At 42.7% G+C, this 21089-nt stretch overlaps 2 protein-coding genes across 4 annotated transcripts; both read left to right on the top strand.

Annotated features, from left to right (window-relative positions):
* Positions 1–658: 658 nt before the first annotated feature.
* Positions 659–13006, top strand: mapk6 (mitogen-activated protein kinase 6). 3 transcript variants are annotated; one of them, XM_029144207.3, is made up of 8 exons: positions 659–846; positions 4005–4887; positions 4970–5287; positions 9345–9489; positions 9803–9967; positions 10079–10274; positions 10396–10513; positions 10635–13006. In XM_029144207.3, exons 2-8 carry the CDS (start codon positions 4651–4653, stop codon positions 11712–11714), a joined length of 2259 nt encoding a protein of 752 aa, XP_029000040.1. In that variant the 5' UTR covers positions 659–846; positions 4005–4650; the 3' UTR covers positions 11715–13006. The 3 variants fall into 3 exon arrangements, with proteins under 3 accessions (XP_029000040.1, XP_029000041.1, XP_029000039.1); XM_029144208.3 differs by lacking the exon at positions 659–846 and adding an exon at positions 1864–2291; XM_029144206.3 differs by lacking the exon at positions 659–846 and adding an exon at positions 3071–3228.
* Positions 13007–17461: 4455 nt separating this feature from the next.
* Positions 17462–21014, top strand: LOC129603858 (ubiquitin carboxyl-terminal hydrolase 2-like). The gene is made up of 7 exons (XM_055507165.1): positions 17462–18726; positions 18819–19016; positions 19087–19282; positions 19356–19565; positions 19675–19817; positions 20311–20446; positions 20662–21014. The coding sequence occupies exons 1-7, from the start codon at positions 17462–17464 to the stop codon at positions 20848–20850; spliced, it is 2337 nt and encodes a 778-aa protein (XP_055363140.1). The 3' UTR covers positions 20851–21014.
* The last annotated feature ends 75 nt before the right edge of the window (positions 21015–21089 follow it).

Below are 21089 nucleotides of genomic sequence, written 5' to 3'. Positions count from 1 at the left end.
CACAAATAGTGTCATTATATGAACATGTTTCCTTCCTGCAGGCACAATGGAAGTGGGCAATGTGCAACAATTGTATGAGGAGGAAACGGATGCTTTACATTACAGGTGGTCATAAATATATATATTCGAGCAATCTAGTTTGACCAATGCATGTGGGCCATGGGAAAAACCCGGAGAGAACGCCCGCAAACATGCAAACTCCACACAGAAAGACGCCCAGGCCCTTTTCGCTGTGAGGCGACAATGCTGCCCACTGCACCACTGTGCCGCCCGTTCAGATCGATCAACAGATGTAAATACTGCAGAATACTAGTGATTCTGTAGAATACTAGTATAAATAATAAACAGATATACAAGACTGTTTGCATTACAGTTTAAACATGCTAGTTTGTTTAGATACCAGCAACCTGTCAGGAAGATTGGAGAATATGTTTTAGTGTGTGCTGCAGAAAATTAAGTTGTGCTTGATCTGGGCCAGAAATAAATAAAATGTAAGTGCAGCTTTGATTTGTAAGAGGGAATGACAGAGAGGTGGTGGCAGTGGACTCTGATACATGTGGGTCTGAATTACGGACAGACTATACCAAACCCAGAGCAGACTCCTCCCCTCTAGGCCTGGCCTATATCAACTCTACATGGAGCTCCACCTCACAACCAGAGCCACATGGAGTAGGATAACACACTAACAACACTGAGAATACCCTTACATCCCTGCAGTGTGCTGAAAACGGTCCACCTGTCGGGCTCTTGGACTAGCAGTTTGGATATATGATGTAATTTCTCATGAATGGACTATTACTTTCTGCATCATGCTGCTCTGGGCAGTTGAAGAGAATTTCAGCCTCGGTGAGTGACAAGAGAATTAGAGAACCGGAGATGAATGTGAAGTGATTGTGATGTTTTAGTTTCGCTATAGTATTTAGGCAAACAAGTAAAACAATAAGATTTACCATGGAAAAAATAGAATAGTAAAGTCAGAAATCAAACTGAAACACATTTAAATGCAGGTGCAGGCTGCAGGTTATATGTGTGTGTGTGCATGAGTGCAAGAGTTCTACCATCATCATTTGCAGATGAAAACAATATAAGATTAAATCTTGATTTGTCACACTAGTGATAAGGGAGGAGCTTTACATTCTGACTACTTTCTTTTATCTCACCAGATTGTTCAATGCATCATCTGCAAAAGTAATTTTTTATCATTAATGTGACTTCGAACAGACACAATCACTGCAACTTGTGAACAAGCACCAGAGACCAGTAGGAGGGAGTCATGTTACCTAATCTAATGAACTCACAACAACTCACTTATACCCTTTCCAATGATACCCTCTTCAGACAATATGAATTTATTATACAAGAGTGTATGTGCACCATAACCTCTGACCTCCATATAGATGAGGTTCAAACCGTTAATTTCAGCGAGAACTTCCTTTCATTGCAATTTATGAATCCAATAGAAACTTGGGTGTCTCCTGAAACCTAGTAAAGATTTAAAATAATGCAATACCTTGTCAAAAAATCCTCACTACTCATTTTTTGTTCAAAAATCTAGTCAGTACATTACAGTGCTTGGCTATTACATAACTTGACGCATGGCAAAAACGTGATAAGTTACGCAGTAGCTATCAATGTTATAGCAAAACCACCTCTCTCCGTCACTGCCTTGATAATATGCGGGACATTCGCACTCTTAAATCTGACGCATGTCGCACGAAGTCCGCATGCAGTCCTGTTCTTCATCGCAGAGCCCATCCCGGCCTGTGAGAGCCATCTGCAATCTTGGGCACATGGGTCCTCACATGGTTTGTCTGCGGATGCTGATGCAGACTGCTGCGGCTGTGATGCTCCTGTTCGCCCGCCCATCCGTCCGTTCGTAGCAGAGAGGGAGGACCGGACGCCGTGTAGGACCCAAACTGCATTTAATTTTATTTCGTTAATCCCTTGCTTTGATCATCGGGACGCGTAAGGCTCTAGGATACCAAATGTGAGGGAAACACCCTGCGCGCATCGCTGCCAGATGGACTTTCTAAATTCGCCAGTTGGTGACCTGTCCAAGAGATATTTCACACTGCGTGACATATTTGAGCACATGATTTCACGTCAATAAGGCGTGAATCGCAAACGAATCGACAAAAGTGCTCGTGTACGCTATGTAAATCAATAGATGAACGTTATGGGAAACTGCAAAAAGACCTGACTGTTGAAATTTCAATTGGCTAGACTCTGGAAATGGAAAACGATAAAAACGAATAAAAAGAAGAATGTAATCAATGGGCTCTCTATTCCTGGTAAGAGCTGCAATAGCGCAGATTTTATGTGGCCAATACCTACGTTTAGATTTTTTTTCGAATGCTCCCCGCATAAGCAAAAATACGATAGCCTAAATTTTACTGCATGTCTTATCAGAGAGCATCGCTTTTATATCGTAAAAGGGTCAGAAGGCGTGTGGCAAAATTTACTCAATAATGTTTGTGTCTACTAAATCTAGACCCACTAATACCACTGATAATCTATTTGTTTTATTTTGCAGCTGTGGCAGAACATTGCATCACTACGCATATAGATAATTATTTCATAATGTTTATTCTTTATATTGTAATGATTATGTTATGATTTCGCCCTTATAAATGTGAATACTGATTCGGGATTTTAATTACACCACTGTCACACGTCTCAAACACAACTCCAAACTACAATTTTGAATGACTCTTGCTGCTTTCAGGTACTATTCGAATTTGCAAAACTTATAGTTTAATTGACTTTGGAGCGCTTGCCACAGGCATCCGAGGGTAGGTAATGTCTCATAAATCTATATAACATATTTTATACTTATGCCATTATTTATATGTTTTAAATGAACTAATCTATTACAATAAAGAATGGGTGGACAAAATAAGTGCTTTAGTACCCTGTCTAATGCAACTGGTTAGGATGTTATTTATACCTAAAGTTCATGTTCAAATTATTAAAATGAGTTAATAATGTTACGTCATAATAAATTCCTTTACAACACCACTTTTTATATACGCTTTTCACAAACTAAGGATTGACTGACGTGCTAACATTTCAGACAGTCTTTGAAGGCAGCCATGTGACGTCACAACTGCCTCTTACAGCTCAGCTCAGTCTCAATGGCGATTGCAGCAGATCCGCAGAGCTGAGCCTAGTCGAACCGTGTCTGGTTTGATTACCTGCAAAACAAAACAAATGCGACAAATAAGGACTGTAAGTAATTTCTTGGTTATCGCCGGTGTCTTCTGTAACTGTGGGCAATGTCCCCTTGAACTCGCGGTCCTTTTTAACCGACGTCGCTTTGTGCTGCTTAGCGGCAGGGAAGCTGTAACACGTAGCTCGTCTGAAGATCCGCCGACAACAACGGCTCCTTTGTTCGCGCTATTCGTGGCTTCCACTTCAACACTGTTCGATATTTATTAAGTAGCCTGGTGTTTTTGTTTTGCCCATTTACTTTTATTTAAGAGTGCACGGTGCCATATGGCCGTGTGTTATATGCTAAATTGAACCACGTAGACGGAGCTTCTGTCGCCTAGCTGCTATTCTTACCCCCTTTTTATCTGCCCGATTCGGTTAACGTCGAAAACAGACCGTATGAACGTAAAAGGGCGTAGAAACGATGTTTCTCTGTCGTGTGGTGGATGCAAATGGTCGTGGATAATGTTAGTAAAGCTTATTACGCGTAAGTAATGTTATCGCGTCGTTTTACCGATACTTTGAAACCGGACTAGCGAGCGTTTAACCCCGGCGGGGGAGGAGAGTTGAGTTTCCATTAGTCACCACGTTTTAGCCCAGACCGGTAAATGACACTGGTTGTTTTTTAGTAAAACCCCAACACGCCTCTCTCTTCAAACTACAACAAGGTTTCTTTATAAAAGGAAATGTTTTGCCTTGAATTACTTCCTTTTAATCTCGTTTACCCAGGCACTATGCGGTGTATTGATGCTGTAGTTTCTAATGTTTTTTTTTTGTTTTTCCTCTTCTTTCAGGTCATTGTCAACTAAAATGGAGGATAGTTTTGACTGCGACTGTGGCGAGCTCGAGCCACCTGATCATTGAGGGTGGAAAACTGTTTTGAATAGTAAAGGCCAGAATCATTTCTGTTGAATAAATCAGGTGATTTACCAGGTAAAAAACACAATTATTTAAAAAATAAAAAAGAAGGAAATCTAGTGCATGTAGGCACATTTCACATGAAGCTGCTCAGGACCAGTCATACACTGAATGTATCTGCACTGTGAGGATGCATTTACCGGCTGTTTAAAATTTAACATCAGTGCTTTTTAATTGGCCATTCCATTGTAGCCTATCAACACTAGTCTAGAAAGAATTATTTAAGGAGATCCATACAACCATATTCTGAGGAAGAGTTTAGCGATATATATATATATATATATATTTTTTTTTTAAATTATTATTCACAATGGAAATATAATTTGCCTACAAAGTGGTGCTCTGCCTCTGAGCCCTAGGTCGGGGAACTTAGTAGTCACCAATATTGGGGTAGCGTAGGTCAGGCCTCTAGTGGAATTAATTAGTTTAACACCAAGTTCCCCTTGGTGTTAAAGTTAGACTTGAAGACAGGTCTGAGATATAACAGTGAAGATAGCTGAACCTAAACCAAAAACAGTCATCATGGCAGAAAAGTTTGAGTCACTTATGAACATCCATGGCTTTGACCTGGGATCTCGCTACATGGATTTGAAGCCGCTTGGTTACGGTGGAAATGGGCTGGTGTTCTCAGCTGTTGACACAGAATGTGACAAGAGTGTAGCGGTGAAGAAGATCATCTTAACTGACCCCCAGAGTGTGAAGCATGCTCTGCGGGAAATCAAGATTATCAGACGACTTGATCATGACAACATTGTCAAAGTAAGTTGGACTATAGAAGGAAATCTACAGAAGTCAAGTTGTGAATACTATTTATACTGTTTTTTTCCTTAAATATCTCCAGGTATTTGAGACACTAGGCCCCAGTGGTCGCAGGCTAACAGAGGACATGGTGTCCCTGACAGAGGTCAACTCTGTCTACATTGTGCAAGAGTACATGGAGACAGACCTGTGTCAACTATTAGAGAAGGGCCTTCTATCTGAAGACCATGCAAGGCTCTTCATGTACCAGCTACTTAGGGGCCTGAAGTATATCCACTCTGCCAATGTTCTACACCGCGATCTCAAACCTGCCAACCTGTTTGTCAACACAGAGGACCTGGTACTGAAGATTGGGGACTTTGGGCTGGCTCGCATTATGGACCCTCACTATTCTCACAAGGTAGGACTTGTTGCAGAGAAGTAGTGGCTGAAGTAATGTCATAAGGTGCATGGTGAAATGTTCACTGTTTGCTGTACTAAACTATGTTTGCTCTTGTGTGTAAACTTTCAGTCTGCTCTGTCCGCTCACAAGATGTCTACTCCTTAATACAGCACTTCCCAGTGTGATGTAGTTTCTGGGCAGGAAGTAAACCAGATGGGATGTGGTTCCTTTTTGGTAGCGCCTTTGTTTCCTTTCTCAAGAGAATTGAGGCTTCAGAGAAAACAATAGTGGGAACTCCTTTCCACATTAGAGGGTGCAAACACAAAAGTCTGAAGGCCTGGCGCTAAAGTGCCAAATGTTAATTATATGAATTGACATTATATGAACTATATGATTTTATTTCTGAATAAAAGCATATCTTGTGTTGTGAGGTAGTGTAAGTAGCAATAGAGAGGGCTGCTTTTGTGTTCAGTATGAACCGAGTGTGATTGTAGCCACGTGTAGGTCCTACATTGCCCTTGTGTGTTTGTCGCCTAATAAAGGTATGAGGAACTTCCATTAAAGGCCATGTGGTGATGTGACATGAGGCAATCTAGGTGGAAAGTCTCTCTCTTCCAGTCTCTGTAATTGCTGGATCTCCGAGGCAGTCAGATGCTTACACATGTCTCAGATTAGTCATTCGAGGGTCTGCAGTGAGCTCATGTGATGTGATCCCTCTGTCTGGAACAACCACATATCTGTTTAGACGTGCCTTCGTATGTTGCTGCAAACGTACAAACATGGGATAATGAGAAGTGTTCATTTACAGCACACCATCTGTGTTTTTGTGGTCGGGGTCACAGTTTCAGCTCAGATTCTTGAGTCATGTAGATTGTGTGCAAAAGAAACGCAAAGGCTACTACGCCAATATCATACTCCGGTCTTTGCCACTTGGGCTTTTTATCCCCATGTACAAGCAGTTTTTCCTGATAGGGAAACAGACAAGTGGGTTTTAAAATGCTACTTGGTTATAGTCAGCGCACATGTCTGATTATTTTCTGCTTTAGTATTGCAGCAGACTTCTGCTGCCAATGTTTATTTCAAGGATAGAAAAGCTGTAGTCTAGCCAGATGTAGCCAGACAAGCTATTTTTTCTGTGGCAACATAGGTGTTTGCGTGGTGTCTAGGGCCAAATGAGACTTGTTTAAAAATGACTCCATCACCTTCACTTGACACTTGTACCCAGTAAAGTGTGTAGGCATAAAAACACTTAGTTTCAATGCTGGCCAGACACACAATCATCTCATTTGTTACATAGTGATGAACAGCGCCACCACAGAACAGCGCAACTTAAACAGTGCAGACAATAAATGTAACAACGGCATTAAGATATGACGACATGGTTTTTAGTGGTTGTCACTGTTGCCTCAGAACCAGAAGGAGCCCAGGATTCACTGTGGAGTTTACATGTTCTGTGTTTTTTTTTTCTCACAGTCGGGTTGACTGGAGCTGCTTCAGATCTTCACATTGGAACAAAACTCTATGCTTGCTTTGTTTATTTATATTTTCAATTTTGAAGTTTTATTATTCAAACACTGGATTTTAGTTTGTTTTGTTTTAAAAAAAAAAGTCAAAACCAAATAAAAAAAACCCCTCAAGGGATCTCTGGTAAGCAAAACATCAAATAATATTTTTGGATTTTTTTTTTTATGCAATTATTCCGATTTAATCAAAAAAATAATCAACAGTTTAATGGGTTATCAAAATAATGGTTGGTTGCAGCCCCAATTGCTTCTGTTTAGCAGGGGAGGATTATTAATCAGTGTCATTCTATAACTAAAGAGGCTGTGGTATAATTGTGTTGAAATGCAACATCCTGTTCTGTTTGTGACTAATTTGCTCTGTTAAAAGGGTGACCAGAGCATGTGTCATGTAATGTCACATGACATTTTGCAGACCAAAGTAGTGGTGGACACAATAAGCAGTAACACTGAACTTGTTTTGAAAAACAGGTTGACGACATGGACCAAAGAGAAGAACACAATAAAATTAACAGCGCTACGTAACTACGAACTTTATCGGTGAAATGAGAAATGCAATAGACAATGTATTATATCATTGTTCAAAAAATTAACTTGTTTAAAACAAGTTTTGTGTAAAAGCTAGTAGATAATACATGTATTTCCAGGCTTGCTGCTGTTTTGAAAAAGACAGTGGTTTCTGCCTGTGTGAACCTTAAGGCGGGTCTTTATGGTGGTCCAGAATGAGGAATGACAGGAATTCACGTGCGCTGTCCAACCCTGATTACCCTTCTCCCAAACAGCTCTTTGTCTTGTTGTAAGCCACACTCAGGTTCATTATTAGGTGTTTGCTCAAGCTATAAAGTACTTGAGGGCATAAAACATTTAATGTATTTCTTAGCTATACATATTTTGTCTATGAAATAGACAAAATGACTGCATTAAATAAACAAGTTAAAGTTTTTGAACAGAGGTTCCTGTATTTGCCTGGGGATCAGTGTAAAGTTTAGTAATTTGAGCTGCAATGCTGATAATAATGGGGAAGTTTTAAGGTATGTCAAAGGGTTCATGGAGGTCCTTTCTGCCACATAAGCAACAGAGTGCTCTAAACCACAACAGAAAGCGTGCGCATACACACTTGACCCACTTATTCAGCCAGGAACAGGCCTGTCTGGCCCGAGACGTCACAGGATCTAATGAGAAAAAGTTGGGTTGATGAATCCGACATGGCTCAACTTATTTTTTCCAGACTAAAATCTGTTTGTTGCAGTTGCTAATAGTATTTTTGTTATTTATCAACCAGCAACGACGATTCTAGTTATTTGATTAGACTAAAACATTTTTAGTACCAAGGTCCAGACACCAGACATCTGGGTTAATGCTATAATAAGCTAAAGAAACCTGTCATTTTCACTGTGTCATTAAAGGTTGCTGTGACAAACCAGTCTGACATGCCGAGGGAGACGTTGAGTCATTAAATATCAACCTGGTCTGAACCAATTCTTATGGTTGGGTCGATCAGAGATTGACAGTGGCACTAAAATATCTGCTGTTTTGTGCAGGGGATTTTTATAGTGAGTGGCTCATTTAGAGAGTAAAAGCTACCGTGTTCACCTAATGCACTTTATGCCCTTGACTGGTAGCCAAAACCTAATCTGATCCTGTTTAGGTCACAGTCCATCGTACGTAGAATTGTCCTTGCGCAATGACTCAATAGTCTGTGAGGCTAGCCTGTTGCCTGGAAAAGTGCTCAATTGTTTGCATAGGTTTCTCCATAACAGCATTCAGCATTGTCACTGTAGGTGGGTGCATAGTTCTGTAACCAAAACTGACAATTCTTTTGACCCCTTTGGAAACTACTCTTTACTGATTTTTAACAAAAGTCTCCTACTCAGATGGCCAGATTAGCTAGTTTACCTGAAAGGAAATTATAGTCTATATACTGTAATCTATAGACACATGAAAACAAGTGCAACGTATTTGTGGCTAAATTAGGGCAGAAACAAGAGCCTGTCTGTGGTGAGCTGACCATTTTGGTCTCTACATAAACTAGCACTGCTTGTAAAGGGGGCAGAGGGAAGTGATAGTGTTGTTTTACCAGGCTCCCCTCCCCCATTGCTCCAATGGGTGCATGAGCACCTACAGGTTATTATTCTCTTTGCTCAATGTCCTCATGACCCTGAGTGGTCAGGGTCTGTGTCAAAGTGGAGTGCAGATTGATGTCACTCGTGTCTGTGTGTAGCGTGAGGGGGGGATTACCCTGCTTGCTGCTGACAGGCCTTGCACGTGTCTAATTTCTCCCTTTTTTTTTCTCGTTGCTATGTACACGACTAGTACAAAGCGGATCTATCAAGTACGTGGCACAGAGGTTATTAGGTTTGTATGACTGCATGAAAGTAATGTTTTTTTTTTTCCCAAATTATTGGCTCAAGTCCAACAGCAGAGTTGAGTGCCCTCAAGTGTAGATAAACTAAACCACTACTTAGGGGGGGGGGGTTATTTCTATGATTGAGTTATACTTTGATGTACTTATTTATTTTTCTTTAGTCTCACTAAATATGCTTCTTCTATTATAGGGTCATCTTTCAGAAGGTCTTGTCACAAAATGGTACAGATCCCCGCGCCTACTTCTCTCTCCTAACAACTACACCAAAGCCATTGACATGTGGGCTGCAGGCTGCATCTTTGCTGAAATGCTAACAGGAAAAACCCTCTTTGCAGGTAAATGTTGACTTACTTTTAGTATGCCTCCGTCACCCCACGCAAACAGTCTTTGAAGCAAGTTAGTTGATTATTGAGTCAAATAGTTATTCAGTTAGACAATATAATTTTTAAGTTAAAGAGACAGAGTGGGTTTTGGAAATTCAGAAGGAGCTGAAACCAGGAGCTGGTCTGTTGGTTGAAATGGCCTTGAGCTAAATTCAAGGCAAATAACAATCTTTCTCATTATCTGCTGCACTCAGCCTTTCTCAAAACAAACTCAGTCAAGTGTGGGTGTAACTAATGGGTAGGCTTTGTCTTCTTGGTGTTTCAGGAGCCCACGAACTGGAGCAGATGCAGTTGATCTTGGAGTCGATCCCTGTGCTTCGAGAGGAAGACCGTCAGGAGCTCCACAGCGTCATTCCTGTCTTCATTCGTAATGACATGTCCATGCCTCACACGCCACTTGCCAAGCTGTTGCCTGACGTTAGTCCCCAGGGTGAGTGCCACTAATTTATTCACCAACAAGCATAGATCATGGCGATCAGGGTCATAACTCACACGCCACATGTTTATGACCCAATAATCTCATTGTTTAATCTCTCTGCAGCCCTGGATTTCTTGGAGAAGATCCTGACCTTTAACCCCATAGATCGTCTTACTGCAGAGGAAGCCCTGGCCCATCCCTATATGGCTGACTACTCCTTTCCCCTAGATGAACCGGTTTCTTTGCACCCCTTTCACATTGAGGATGAGGTAGATGATATCCTGCTCATGGACCAGAGCCACAGTCACATCTGGGACAGGTATGTTTGTTACAAACATTATGGTGACATTGCTCTCCTAAACGCTTCTTGTATTTAAACCACTTGAATGGTTTGACCATCTGTTTGTATATTAATCTCTCTTTCTTTCTTGTTGTATCAGGTATCATGAGAGCCAGCTGTCAGAGGCTGACTGGCACTTGCACAGCACCCACGACCCAGATGAAGTTCAGGTTGATCCAAGGGGACTCTCTGATGTAACAGATGAGGAGGAGGTCCAGGTTTGTGTTAGAAAAATTAAATTTCTGTAATTTAATTTATATATAAAAATATATAAATAAGTAATTACACACACATGTGGTTATGTTTAATAATGGCTAAATGTTCACTTTCTGTTTGCAGGTGGATCCCCGTAAATATACAGATGGAGATCGTGAAAAGTTCCTGGATGAGCCTTCCTTTGACTACTCCAGTATTTTCCCACCAGAGCGTTCTTGGCAGGATGACCACCACGAGAACAAGTACTGTGACCTGCAGTGTAGCCACACCTGTAACTACAAGGCTGTGTCACCCTCCTACTTGGACAACCTCATCTGGAGGGACAGTGAAGTCAACCATTATTATGAACCCAAGCTCATAATTGACCTCTCCAACTGGAAGGAGCAGCAGAGCAAGGAGAAGGCTGACCGCAAGGCCAAGAGCAAGTGTGAGAAGAATGGTCTGGTGAAGGCCCAGATTGCATTGCAGGAGGCCCAGAGTCCAGTGGAGAAGGACCGGGAACAGGAGAAACACCAGACAGAAAAGCCTCAAAGCCAGCAAAATCAAGGCTTTGACTTTGACTCCTTCATTGCTAGCACCATAAAACTGAGTCTGCAGCCAGAGCCCTGTCCGGATGTAGCACTGCTTAATGAAGTCGGCCTCTTAAATGAGCTTAACTCTTCAGTTTCCCAGCTGGAGGCTCCCCGCTCAGGCTCTATGTCAAAGTCCATAAGTCAGGAGAAGGAGGAGAAGTGCCTGGTCAACTTGGCCCAGTTAGGTGGAGGAGGGCTGGCAGTCATCAGTGGGGACAGCACCTGGACCGCTCACCCATGGGACAGCTTCGGCCCAGGGGAGAGAGTCGAAGAGAACGGCTGTTTGATAGATGAAGCCTGCTGGGATATTCGCAAAGAGGACCACTTCCAGAAGGACAGCACTTATACCAGCTACCTGGACCGCCTGTTCAGCCGGAATGACGAGGGGGGTGCAGAGACCGCGACCAACCCAGAGTCCCCAGAGGGTAGAGAGCAGGACGAGAACTTCCTCAGCAAGAATACGGAGATTGTGCTCAACGTGCAGTTGGATACTCTTGCCCTGCCTGGCTTTGACAGCAATGATGACTTGCCTTTAAAATCCATCCAGGCGTCCCTCACACCTTGTGCTGTCAAATGCTCCCCACAGATTGCCCACAAAACGTACAGCAGCATCTTTAAGCATCTTAATTGAAGAATCTGTAATGTATCCTCTCTCACAGTGCAAGACCATGGCAGTTTTGACTAAATATTATGGTATATTATTGTACTTGAATAATTTCATATGATTTTTTTATGGTTACTTTTAATTCTTCCTGTTGTATTTTTTTTTTTTTTTTGGAGTTGGATTGAAGAGGAGTGATTTGTTATTTAAAGATTTTGGTCATCACGCTGAGCCTTGGTCACCAGGCCTTCATGGGTCTACGCCCTCATTATCAGACTGGCATATCACTCGCACACTTAAGTACTGTAGAACAGACTGCAGGTGAGAAGTAGATAGAAGAAAGCAGAACAGCAGGAGAGGATGTACTGTAATAGGTGAGGTTTGGTGAGACACAGGACGGTGAACGCTAACATTGCTGTAGGCTTTTAAAGTGCTTTCAATTAGCCATTCCCACAATGAGCTACAAAAGGGGGTGGGGTGTTTTGTTTTGTTTTTTATAATTTTTTTTCTTCTCCATTTTTATCTACCCCCTAGCCTCCCAAAAGATTGCTTCCTTGATAACCCTTTCATACTGTAAATCTGACACAAGATGCCAGCAGCAACCATTATTGTAGGCGTTAATGTAAATGTGTTATCTACCTCAAGGTAACAGCCGCGAGAGACACTCGGAGCCACACTAGTGCTTTACATACGACCATTCTCATGCCATGAAATGAAGTGGTCACAAACATGGAGATCTGTCTCACTCTAGCATTTAACATAGTGAGGTGTTTCAGTAATCATTATTTATTTTCTAGCAGATGTGCGATATTTATTTTATCAATGTGATTATCGAAGATTAAGAAATTGCACAGGCTTCCATTTTCATTTCGGCAGTCCTTTTGATTTATGGTAGGATGCAAACGTATCTGTTATGTTTGAAAGGAAGTTGAGGCTTTCCATTTTCCATCAAAGTTGTCCTAATGGATATCATTCTTTTTTGTTTATTTATAGATGTGTTTTGTCTATAGTGGAAACTGCTCTATGGTATAAGAAGCGACTAAAAGTCTTAATTTTTTTTATCTACATGTAAAGAGATTGTGTGCATGGAGGCAGGAGAAAGGTACATTAAAATAAAGTTAATGGTGAGTATAATGCACATCAGTTTTAATTGTATGTTTTTGGTTTTCTTTTGGTTCATATTTTTGTTGTTAAATTTTAATGTACTTTTTCCAGGCAAGCATGATAAATTAGGTAAAGGTGTAGCATGTAGAACACTTCTTTTGTAATCTTTGGTTCTCCTGTTCTACAAAATATCTCGAAATAAAGATTACTGACAAAGATTTTATTTATCAGTTTGTTTTTTCTGGAATTTTATGTTTTACATGTGGAAGCCAATGAAATTTTACTTCTCACATTTCACAGGTAACATTTGAATTTTAATTGGGGAGAGAACATTTTAAGGTTAGGTGAGATGAGATTGTGTTGAAGCATTTCTGTATTAGAAAAAAAAGGTAAAGCACTGTTGCCTACATGAGGTATTTATTTTAATCTGCAGTGTAACTATACCTGGCAAATAATGTTGAGGACTAAAATGTAAGATATTCTTATGGATCATATTAACAAAGGACTATGGAGTAGAATAAAAAAAGCTTTAGTGATTGTTTTGAGGAATTGAGCTATATTAGATGTATTAAAGTTGCATTTCACCTATGCTCAGTTGATCCTGTTTCTGGTAGCTTTCGGTTAATGATTATCCCTAAATATCACAATTCTATAAAACCTTGATTTTCATGGTGAATTTGCTACTTGCACCACAAGGAGCAACTTAACAGGTAATGTTAACCTGGTAACCAGCTTCACACGCTTCATGATCTGAGCAGTGACTGGATCTAAGATGGTGCTGCTGTCAAAGAAAGGGGCTGGAGCTGGTTGTCTCTCTCTCTCGCTCTAATCGGCTGCAGCTGGGTTTGGGGTTTGCACTGCTGCTGCTTTCTGCTGGGAAAACTCAGGCCAGTTATGCATTTTCTGCTCCCTTAGTAACAAAGTCTACAGCTCCAGTGAATAAACCTTGCTGATGAAAACTGGTACCTGATCTGTCCAGAGCACCAAACGAAGGTGTGCCTGAGAATAAATGTAGGTCAAATGCTAATCTAAATGCCTTGTGCTATTTTTGTAATGTTATATCATGACACAGGTTCCCTTTTTGTTCTCCTGCTTTACTGGCTTGTCTTCCTGTCGTGGAAATAAACGGAGAAGAAAAATGCACATGAGCTTTACAGCATGACTATGAATGAACAATGATCTGTTACATGGTCACTTAGAAAGTTCAGTCTGACTGTGGGGACATACAGAAACAGCAACAGAAAATACATTGCTACCTACTGTCTCCACACTCTTTATTATCTGTAAACCCTGGAGCTAGAACAAATGACATTAAACACAGTAGAGTATGAGAAATTAGGGGAAATTCATTTTGATCTTGGACAAACATGTTGAATGAATCAGCTCTGCAAAACCACTGAGCCCAACTCCTCCACCACTCCCTGCTACATCTTCAATAGCACTTTGTCCAGGAGATTTCCCCTTTTCACCCATTGTCACTCGTTCCTCACCCTGAGGAAAGAGTGACCCATTCTTGGTAATGTCCAGTGCAACCAGGTTAAAAATAAAATCCAGTAACCCAAGATAAGCCTTTCAACACACCACTCATCAGCTGACAGTAGCGTAACACACTGTCTCCTAATGCAAGGTCAGGAATGCTATTCTCCGATCTGGAAGCCCGACTAAAACTCTGTAAAAGCAATGATAAAGCACAGTTCTGTAACAGCTATCTACTTATTATAGCTCCTTAGTGTCATACTGGAGACAGGGTGCCTTGGTGGCTGAGTTGGTGGAGCGCTGGCTTGGGGAGCTGTAAAAATGCAGGGAATAATTTCCCCAATGTGGGAAAAACACATGACGGTGAAAGAGTGGCTAGTTTGAAAGCTTTAAAGTCTGCCAAAGTTACATGATGACCACATTCTGTATATCAAACACACTCTTTCACAGCTCATATTCTTCAGTCAAACAGATAGGCACCTGCATGGGCAACCCTGGAATCGAACCAGGGACCTCCCTGCGGCAAGGCCATGGTGCTGCCTCCTCAGTGGACCTGTTACTGGTTTAATACTGTAAAAGTAAAGCATCCCGATACAGTCACGTGAAATGATTTTTTTCCTGGCTGTCCAGGGATAAACAAATCACTGATTACTGAACTGTACTCTTTACTGTTTGGCTGAAACACCCAAAAAAAAACAACAGACAGGTTTTAATGTTTCACGCTGTGGCCACACTTTTTCTCAGCAACACTCAGAGCAGCCTGTGTGCATTCCCACCAAAAAAACAATTCCTTGTTTTCCAAAACAAGCCTGTCCTTCTTCAGGACACCACCCGTCTGCTTGATGCTGCTGATACAGTGTAACACTGACTCTGTGTTCTTCAGACATGAAACTAGCATGCAAATAATTATGTGTTTGTCAACTGTGTCTGCAATGATCTGTTGTGTAACCGTGGTCTGCATTAGTTACATAAACATATTAATTAGATTTAGTAAGTACTTGAACTAGGTTTCAAAGTTCTTATTTGAGGTGCACTGGCAGGACAACATCTGCAAACTCACACCATCAGATTCCTATTACCATTTGCTGGTTGCACTTAATAAACTGTTACTCGTGTCCACCTCAGGCTGCTGGTGCCCTGAATTAAAACCTTTTGTCGTAAAGATGTTATAATTAGATAAAATCATACTTAAACAGTGAACAAAGTGGCATTTGAATGAGGATGAATCTATGGGGCCAGAAGCACAGAGGCAAGAGCAGGGTCATATGGGGAGCCACATGGGGAGATGATGTGGCAGATATGACAGGAATGAATGAAAGGGAAACATGACAGTGTGGGAAAGAGGAAGTGATGGGAACGATTAAGCAGAAGAGAGCAATAAGAGAGAAACAGTCGTGTTCAAACCACAAGTTGCATGGCTTGAACGTAACATTGCTTATTACTCTGTTGTCTATTGTTGTTAAAAATCCAGTTTCATAGTTTATAATTTAAGGATTTCTCACTCATTGATCATGAATAGTCTAAAAATAGTTACATTCAAAGTGAAACCAGCTTGGGTGCTGGAGCCATGTTTATTTGTTCCCACATGAAATAAAATCATTATCATCTATTGAAACACATCCAGTCACAGAGCACATGTGTTGTTTGCAGATGCAAATCTCAGATCAAAAGGTGCAGTGAAGGTGAGAAGACATTGTTTAATATGAATGGATTAACATACATTCAGTCAAGTGTGTGTTAATTTATGCCGGGCAGCTTCCAGAGGCCTCAAAGTGATTGTGCAGCTTACACCCACTCTTTTATTATTTGGTACTTTGCTTACTTAATTTTATTCATAAAATGTACGGTGTACTACTGTAATCATTGGTTTCTGCCTTTATTGGTAAATTGCATTCTGCAGAATTTATGGATTATACATGGATTATGTAATTCCGTAATGTAAACGGTCCCAGTCGTGGTGCAGTGGTTGCGCATTGTGCTCCTGTCGCCCAGGTTGTGGGCTCAATGTCAGGAAGGGCATCTGGCTTAAACTTGCCAAATCACTCGTGAATAATTCGCTGTGTAAACGTTTATTGTAGCAGCAGTATGAAATCGGAGGAAAAAGCAAAAGGTGTTGGTGAGACAAATGCTGGATGGGCTTAAATATGGTAGGCTTTAATTTGCTACTTGCTCGGTTGTTTTCTTCACTCAAAACTGGGATGATCTGAGTGGTTCTCATGGGACGTTGAGAAGTGTATAGAAAGCACAATACTGAGCAGGAAGGACCATTTGCCTCCGCCAGTTGTGGTGAGGGTATTGGGAAGAAAAAGAACAAAAGCAATATTCTGAGCCAAGAGAGGGTGTCACCTCCAGGAGCTGAGCTGGGAGCTGCACAGTTAAAACACATTCTGAGGTTTTAAGCCACCAAAGCATCAACAAAGGCCTCGTACTTTTTTCTAATGTTCCATCCAACAGACAATCCAGAGCAATCTGCATGCGGCCAAGCTGCCACCAGGACAACGACCAGGCACTCCCCGACTCTGATGGCTCTGGCTTAGCTTGTGCTTGTGTTTGTGCTTGTGCCTGTGTGTCGGGGAGCTGGTGAGGGGGTATCATGTCCCTTTTGCTGCAGTAGCAGCTCCTGCCGGCGGATCATGGCTCCCACACACAGTGGGGTGGGGCGGAATCTGTGGCACGTTACAAGTTTAGCCCTGTGACACTTAGAGCCACAGTGACAACATGGGTGAGACGAGCACAGAAAAGGAGGCCAGAGAATTGATAAATGAAAATAAAAGGAAGAACAAAAAGAGTTGAATTGTTTATTAGGCTACAGGCATGCATAGTGTAGAGACGCTATAAGAAAACTGACATATAGGGTTTCCCTTTGCTTTGTAAACAGCTGAGTGTCATGCCAACCAAGTCACAGGAGGACTGAAGCATGAGAGCTGTACTATGATCAGACCGCTGTGTTTACAGGTTGCCAAGGCACAGTTGGCTGGCTTTGGTGATTTACCTCAGCAGCTGATTCCCACGAGTGTTAGTGTGTTGGGAGCTGATACGCACACCCATCTCTCAACTTTGTCATGTTGTCATACAGCGACAACTGATGCACTGCATTCAGCATTTGGCATTTTTCTTCTTTCGGTACGTTGACATTCCTTCTTCCATTTTCAGCTTGTCGTGATGGTTTGAGCCACTACAGAAGCTGCCATGTTGATATGACTTTTCAGACCAAGCAGATGAAGTCCAAGGCTTTGTCAGTAAAGGAGTCCACCTGGATGTCGGAGGAATGCCATCTAGTGGAGGATCGGCAAGGGAATATTCAGAGGAACAGCCTTTGCTTGCCAAACATCTTCAGGTCTACGAAGGTGAAGCCTCTCGCGAGGAGCAAGTACACTTACGTGGTTTACCACACGGCCAAGGAGCTTCTGCTGGAGGCGCTGGACAGAGGGGCTGTTCGGGAGATGACCAGGAGAGCGTCCGGTGTGAAGGCGGGAGCTCACTGTCCGCAACCCAGCCACGGGAAGGAGCAGTGCACCGACGTGAGCGAGGAGGAGTACGCCGAAGCTTTGACCTGCTTCTCTACAGTGCTACAGACAGGACTGTGGCCAGGAGACGACTGCTGCTTGGGCTCTGAGCTGAGCCTAAGCCTGAGCCTGGACGGTTGGCAGGGTGTCCTGAAGAGAAACAGCTTCCAGACAAAGCTTCTGTCTCTGAGCAGGCAAAGCGACAGCGAGAAGCTGCAGGCTCTCTCTGACTTGTGTTGCCACTTGGCCAGACGCTACTTGGCCTTATACACACCAGGTCAAAACCTGGCCATAAAGAAATACCAGCTTTCCCACCAGCAGGGTCCTCGCTGTCTGCATCTCGCCCTCCTCTGTGATATGAGCTCAGGCTTCATCTGCAGCATCTATGTGTACAGCCCCGAGCAGCTGCAGAGGCGAAGTAGGAGACCTGTCCTTGAGCAGGTGGTCACACACCTGCTGAAGCACCACCACGGCCACAGGCACGTGGTTCAGCTGGACAGCTCTGCTTGGATGAACGGCCAACTCATCTTCTCTAATTTTGAGCTTAATATAAACTTTGTTCCAGCGGTCAAAGGTTCATCCATGGAAGCAGCACCCTCATCATGCGTGTCTCCTAGTGTCAAACCAGATCGAGCATCTGAAGAGTCCCTGTCTCAGCTCGTTAAGCATCTAGACGGCTGGACTGGACCGGCCCTGGTTCTTTCGTCGGACAGGAATGAATCAGTGGACCTTTTTCTCCCAGGCCTCTGGGCGACACTGCACATGGTCTGCATCAACACTTTTGTGCTTCACACCTTGCAAAGTCAGGAATCAGGGAGGCGGGTCCACTTAAACGACTTCACCAGGAATCTGGCCTCTCAGCTGGCCATGGACAGCAGCATCCCTGTGCACTTTATGCCATGGCCTAACAGCACCGTGCACCAGGAGACACTACTTTCAAACCTTTGTAGGCAGAGGTGAGTTTATTACTGTTGTTTTACAGTATCAACTTAGGAAAACAACGCAACACTGTACAGGAATTCTGTTCTCGCTCTCACTGGCCAAACAGCCGTGGTCAGATGTTGGGAAGAGACAGGCATGAGCGCAGTGCCGTGGCAAGGCTGCAGGGGTGGAGCAGACCAGGAGTGTGCGGTTTGGACAACTCAGGCAACTCGTGCTACCTAAACGCTGCGCTGCAGTGTCTGTGCGCGACGGTGCCGCTGGTGGAGCACCTCCTCCACCAGGACACCCGCAAAGCGCTCACACGGTAATAGTCCTAAACTCACACAGCATCTAAAAAGATGCTGAGTATGAAGGGTTGGACATCTGTTTATCAGGTCCAAATGCCACGTAGCCGAGGTTTTCGTGCGCCTGCTGCAGGAGATGTGGTTGGGAGGGAGTCCCACGTGTGCGCCCGTGGAGGCCCGGTCCGTGCTGTGCTCCATCCTCCCTCAGTTCAACAACTACTATCAGCAGGACGCGCAAGAACTGCTCCTATGTCTCCTCAATGCCCTGCACGACGACCTCAAAAAGGTGCTGTGACCTTTGTCGCAGATGCTCTGTGGCAAATTTACCCATTGTATTAGTAAATATCTGTGTTTAAAAGGCTGAAAAGCACAAGGCTTGCTCGGTTCAACAGCCGCGACCAGACCAGAATAAAAGGCGTGCAGCAGAGTGTACCATTGTGTCACAGCTGTTTGAGGGTCGGTTGAGCTACACGTCTCTCTGCATGGACTGTGGTCACCAGGCACACAGCACACAGTCGTTTACTGTGCTGTCCTTACCCATTCCAGCAACAACCAAGTGCTGCATTCAGGTACTTTAAGACAGTTGGCCCATTAACAAACACGTGGCTTGCCTGTCTACTGGTGGTCTTGGCTTGGTCTTCGGGGTTTCTTTCCTTGAATCTGTTTCTTTCTCTTTAGGATTGTCTCTCCCTGTTTTTTGAGCACACTATCCTGGCCGGTGAGGAGCAGATGCTGTGTTCAGTGTGTGGGCTACGGAGAGAAACTGCGGTCGTCACTTGTTTAGACAAACCTCCTGAGGTCCTCATGTTGCACCTCAAACGGTGTGTAACAGCAGGATCTCATCTATACAAGGAACAGAAGAGGAGTGGGTCACTATGAAAAACATTAAAAAGTGAAGTTTTTTAGACTTGGGATAAACTAGGGATAAAATTCTGGCCTTTTAGAATTTGTACAAGGTTAAAGTTTGAAGTTAAAGTGTTTAAGTAGTAAATTATTTGTATTTTAAATGTCATCCTCCATGAATAGGTGATTGATGATAATTTAATAAAACCCTTTTTATTTACCTAAAGGTCCAAATCAAATGATCAGATGCGCTTAGGGCAGAAATATGAATGATCAGTGTATACATGCAATGAGATGCTGTGACAGCATGCACATAAACATGGATTTTTTATTGAAACAGTGAAACAGCCAGATGGATGGAAGCTAAGATTAATTAGGAACTATGTAATAAAGAATCTTATTATAAATTGCTAAACAAACAAACAAACAACATTTTACAGAAAACTATTGTCACCTTTCTCCCTGGTGCAGGTTTGGTAGAAAGGGGAAGAACCAGGTGAAACTCAGGACAAATGTTCTGTTTTCCATGACGTTAAATCTGTCCCAGTTTTTGAACAGCTCAGTACATAACAACCCCCACTCTTCATATCACCTGTTTGCTGTCTTGGTGCGTAAACACACACACACACACACACACACACACACACACACACACACACACACACACACACACACACACACACACACACACACGAAACGCCACTGGTTAAGCGCTTTCTTTGTTTAATTTAACTTTGTTTACTGATTGGGTAAATCAAATTGTTTTACACTGTGTTGCATTGAAAGACATTTTTCATACATATTCACCTTCTCCCTTTGCAGAACCACACAGGCAACCTGAACATGGGCCACTACACAGCTCTGTGCCGTAACGCCCTGACGGGGACCTGGCACTGCTTTGACGACTCTGACGTCAGGGAGGTACAGGACAATGTTGTGCAATCCCCAAATGCTTATGTGCTTGTGTACAGCAAGGAGCCTTTTCAAAAGCCCAAGATCAGTGGCCTCTGAGGTGTCCGACCAAAAGATTGAAGCCATGGGGGACAGTGTTAACTCCATGTCTGTCTCAGCTAGTCATTTTAATGACAGATTAGAACTGCATTATGTCTGCAGAATGTCTCCATACTCCAAACTAATTAAAGTCACACTGAGCTGTGTCTTATTATGGCCCAATATTTGGCTGCAACATCTTTGTTAGTTTTATAACTTCAACCATGGCGGTTCTGTGAAGGACTTAATTCAGAAAGTCA

This window comes from Betta splendens, chromosome 3 (assembly GCF_900634795.4).
Source record: "Betta splendens chromosome 3, fBetSpl5.4, whole genome shotgun sequence".
Lineage (NCBI taxonomy): Eukaryota > Metazoa > Chordata > Actinopteri > Anabantiformes > Osphronemidae > Betta > Betta splendens.
The sequence above is the reverse complement of the archived record's forward strand: the minus strand, read 5'-3'. Positions and strand labels throughout refer to the sequence as shown.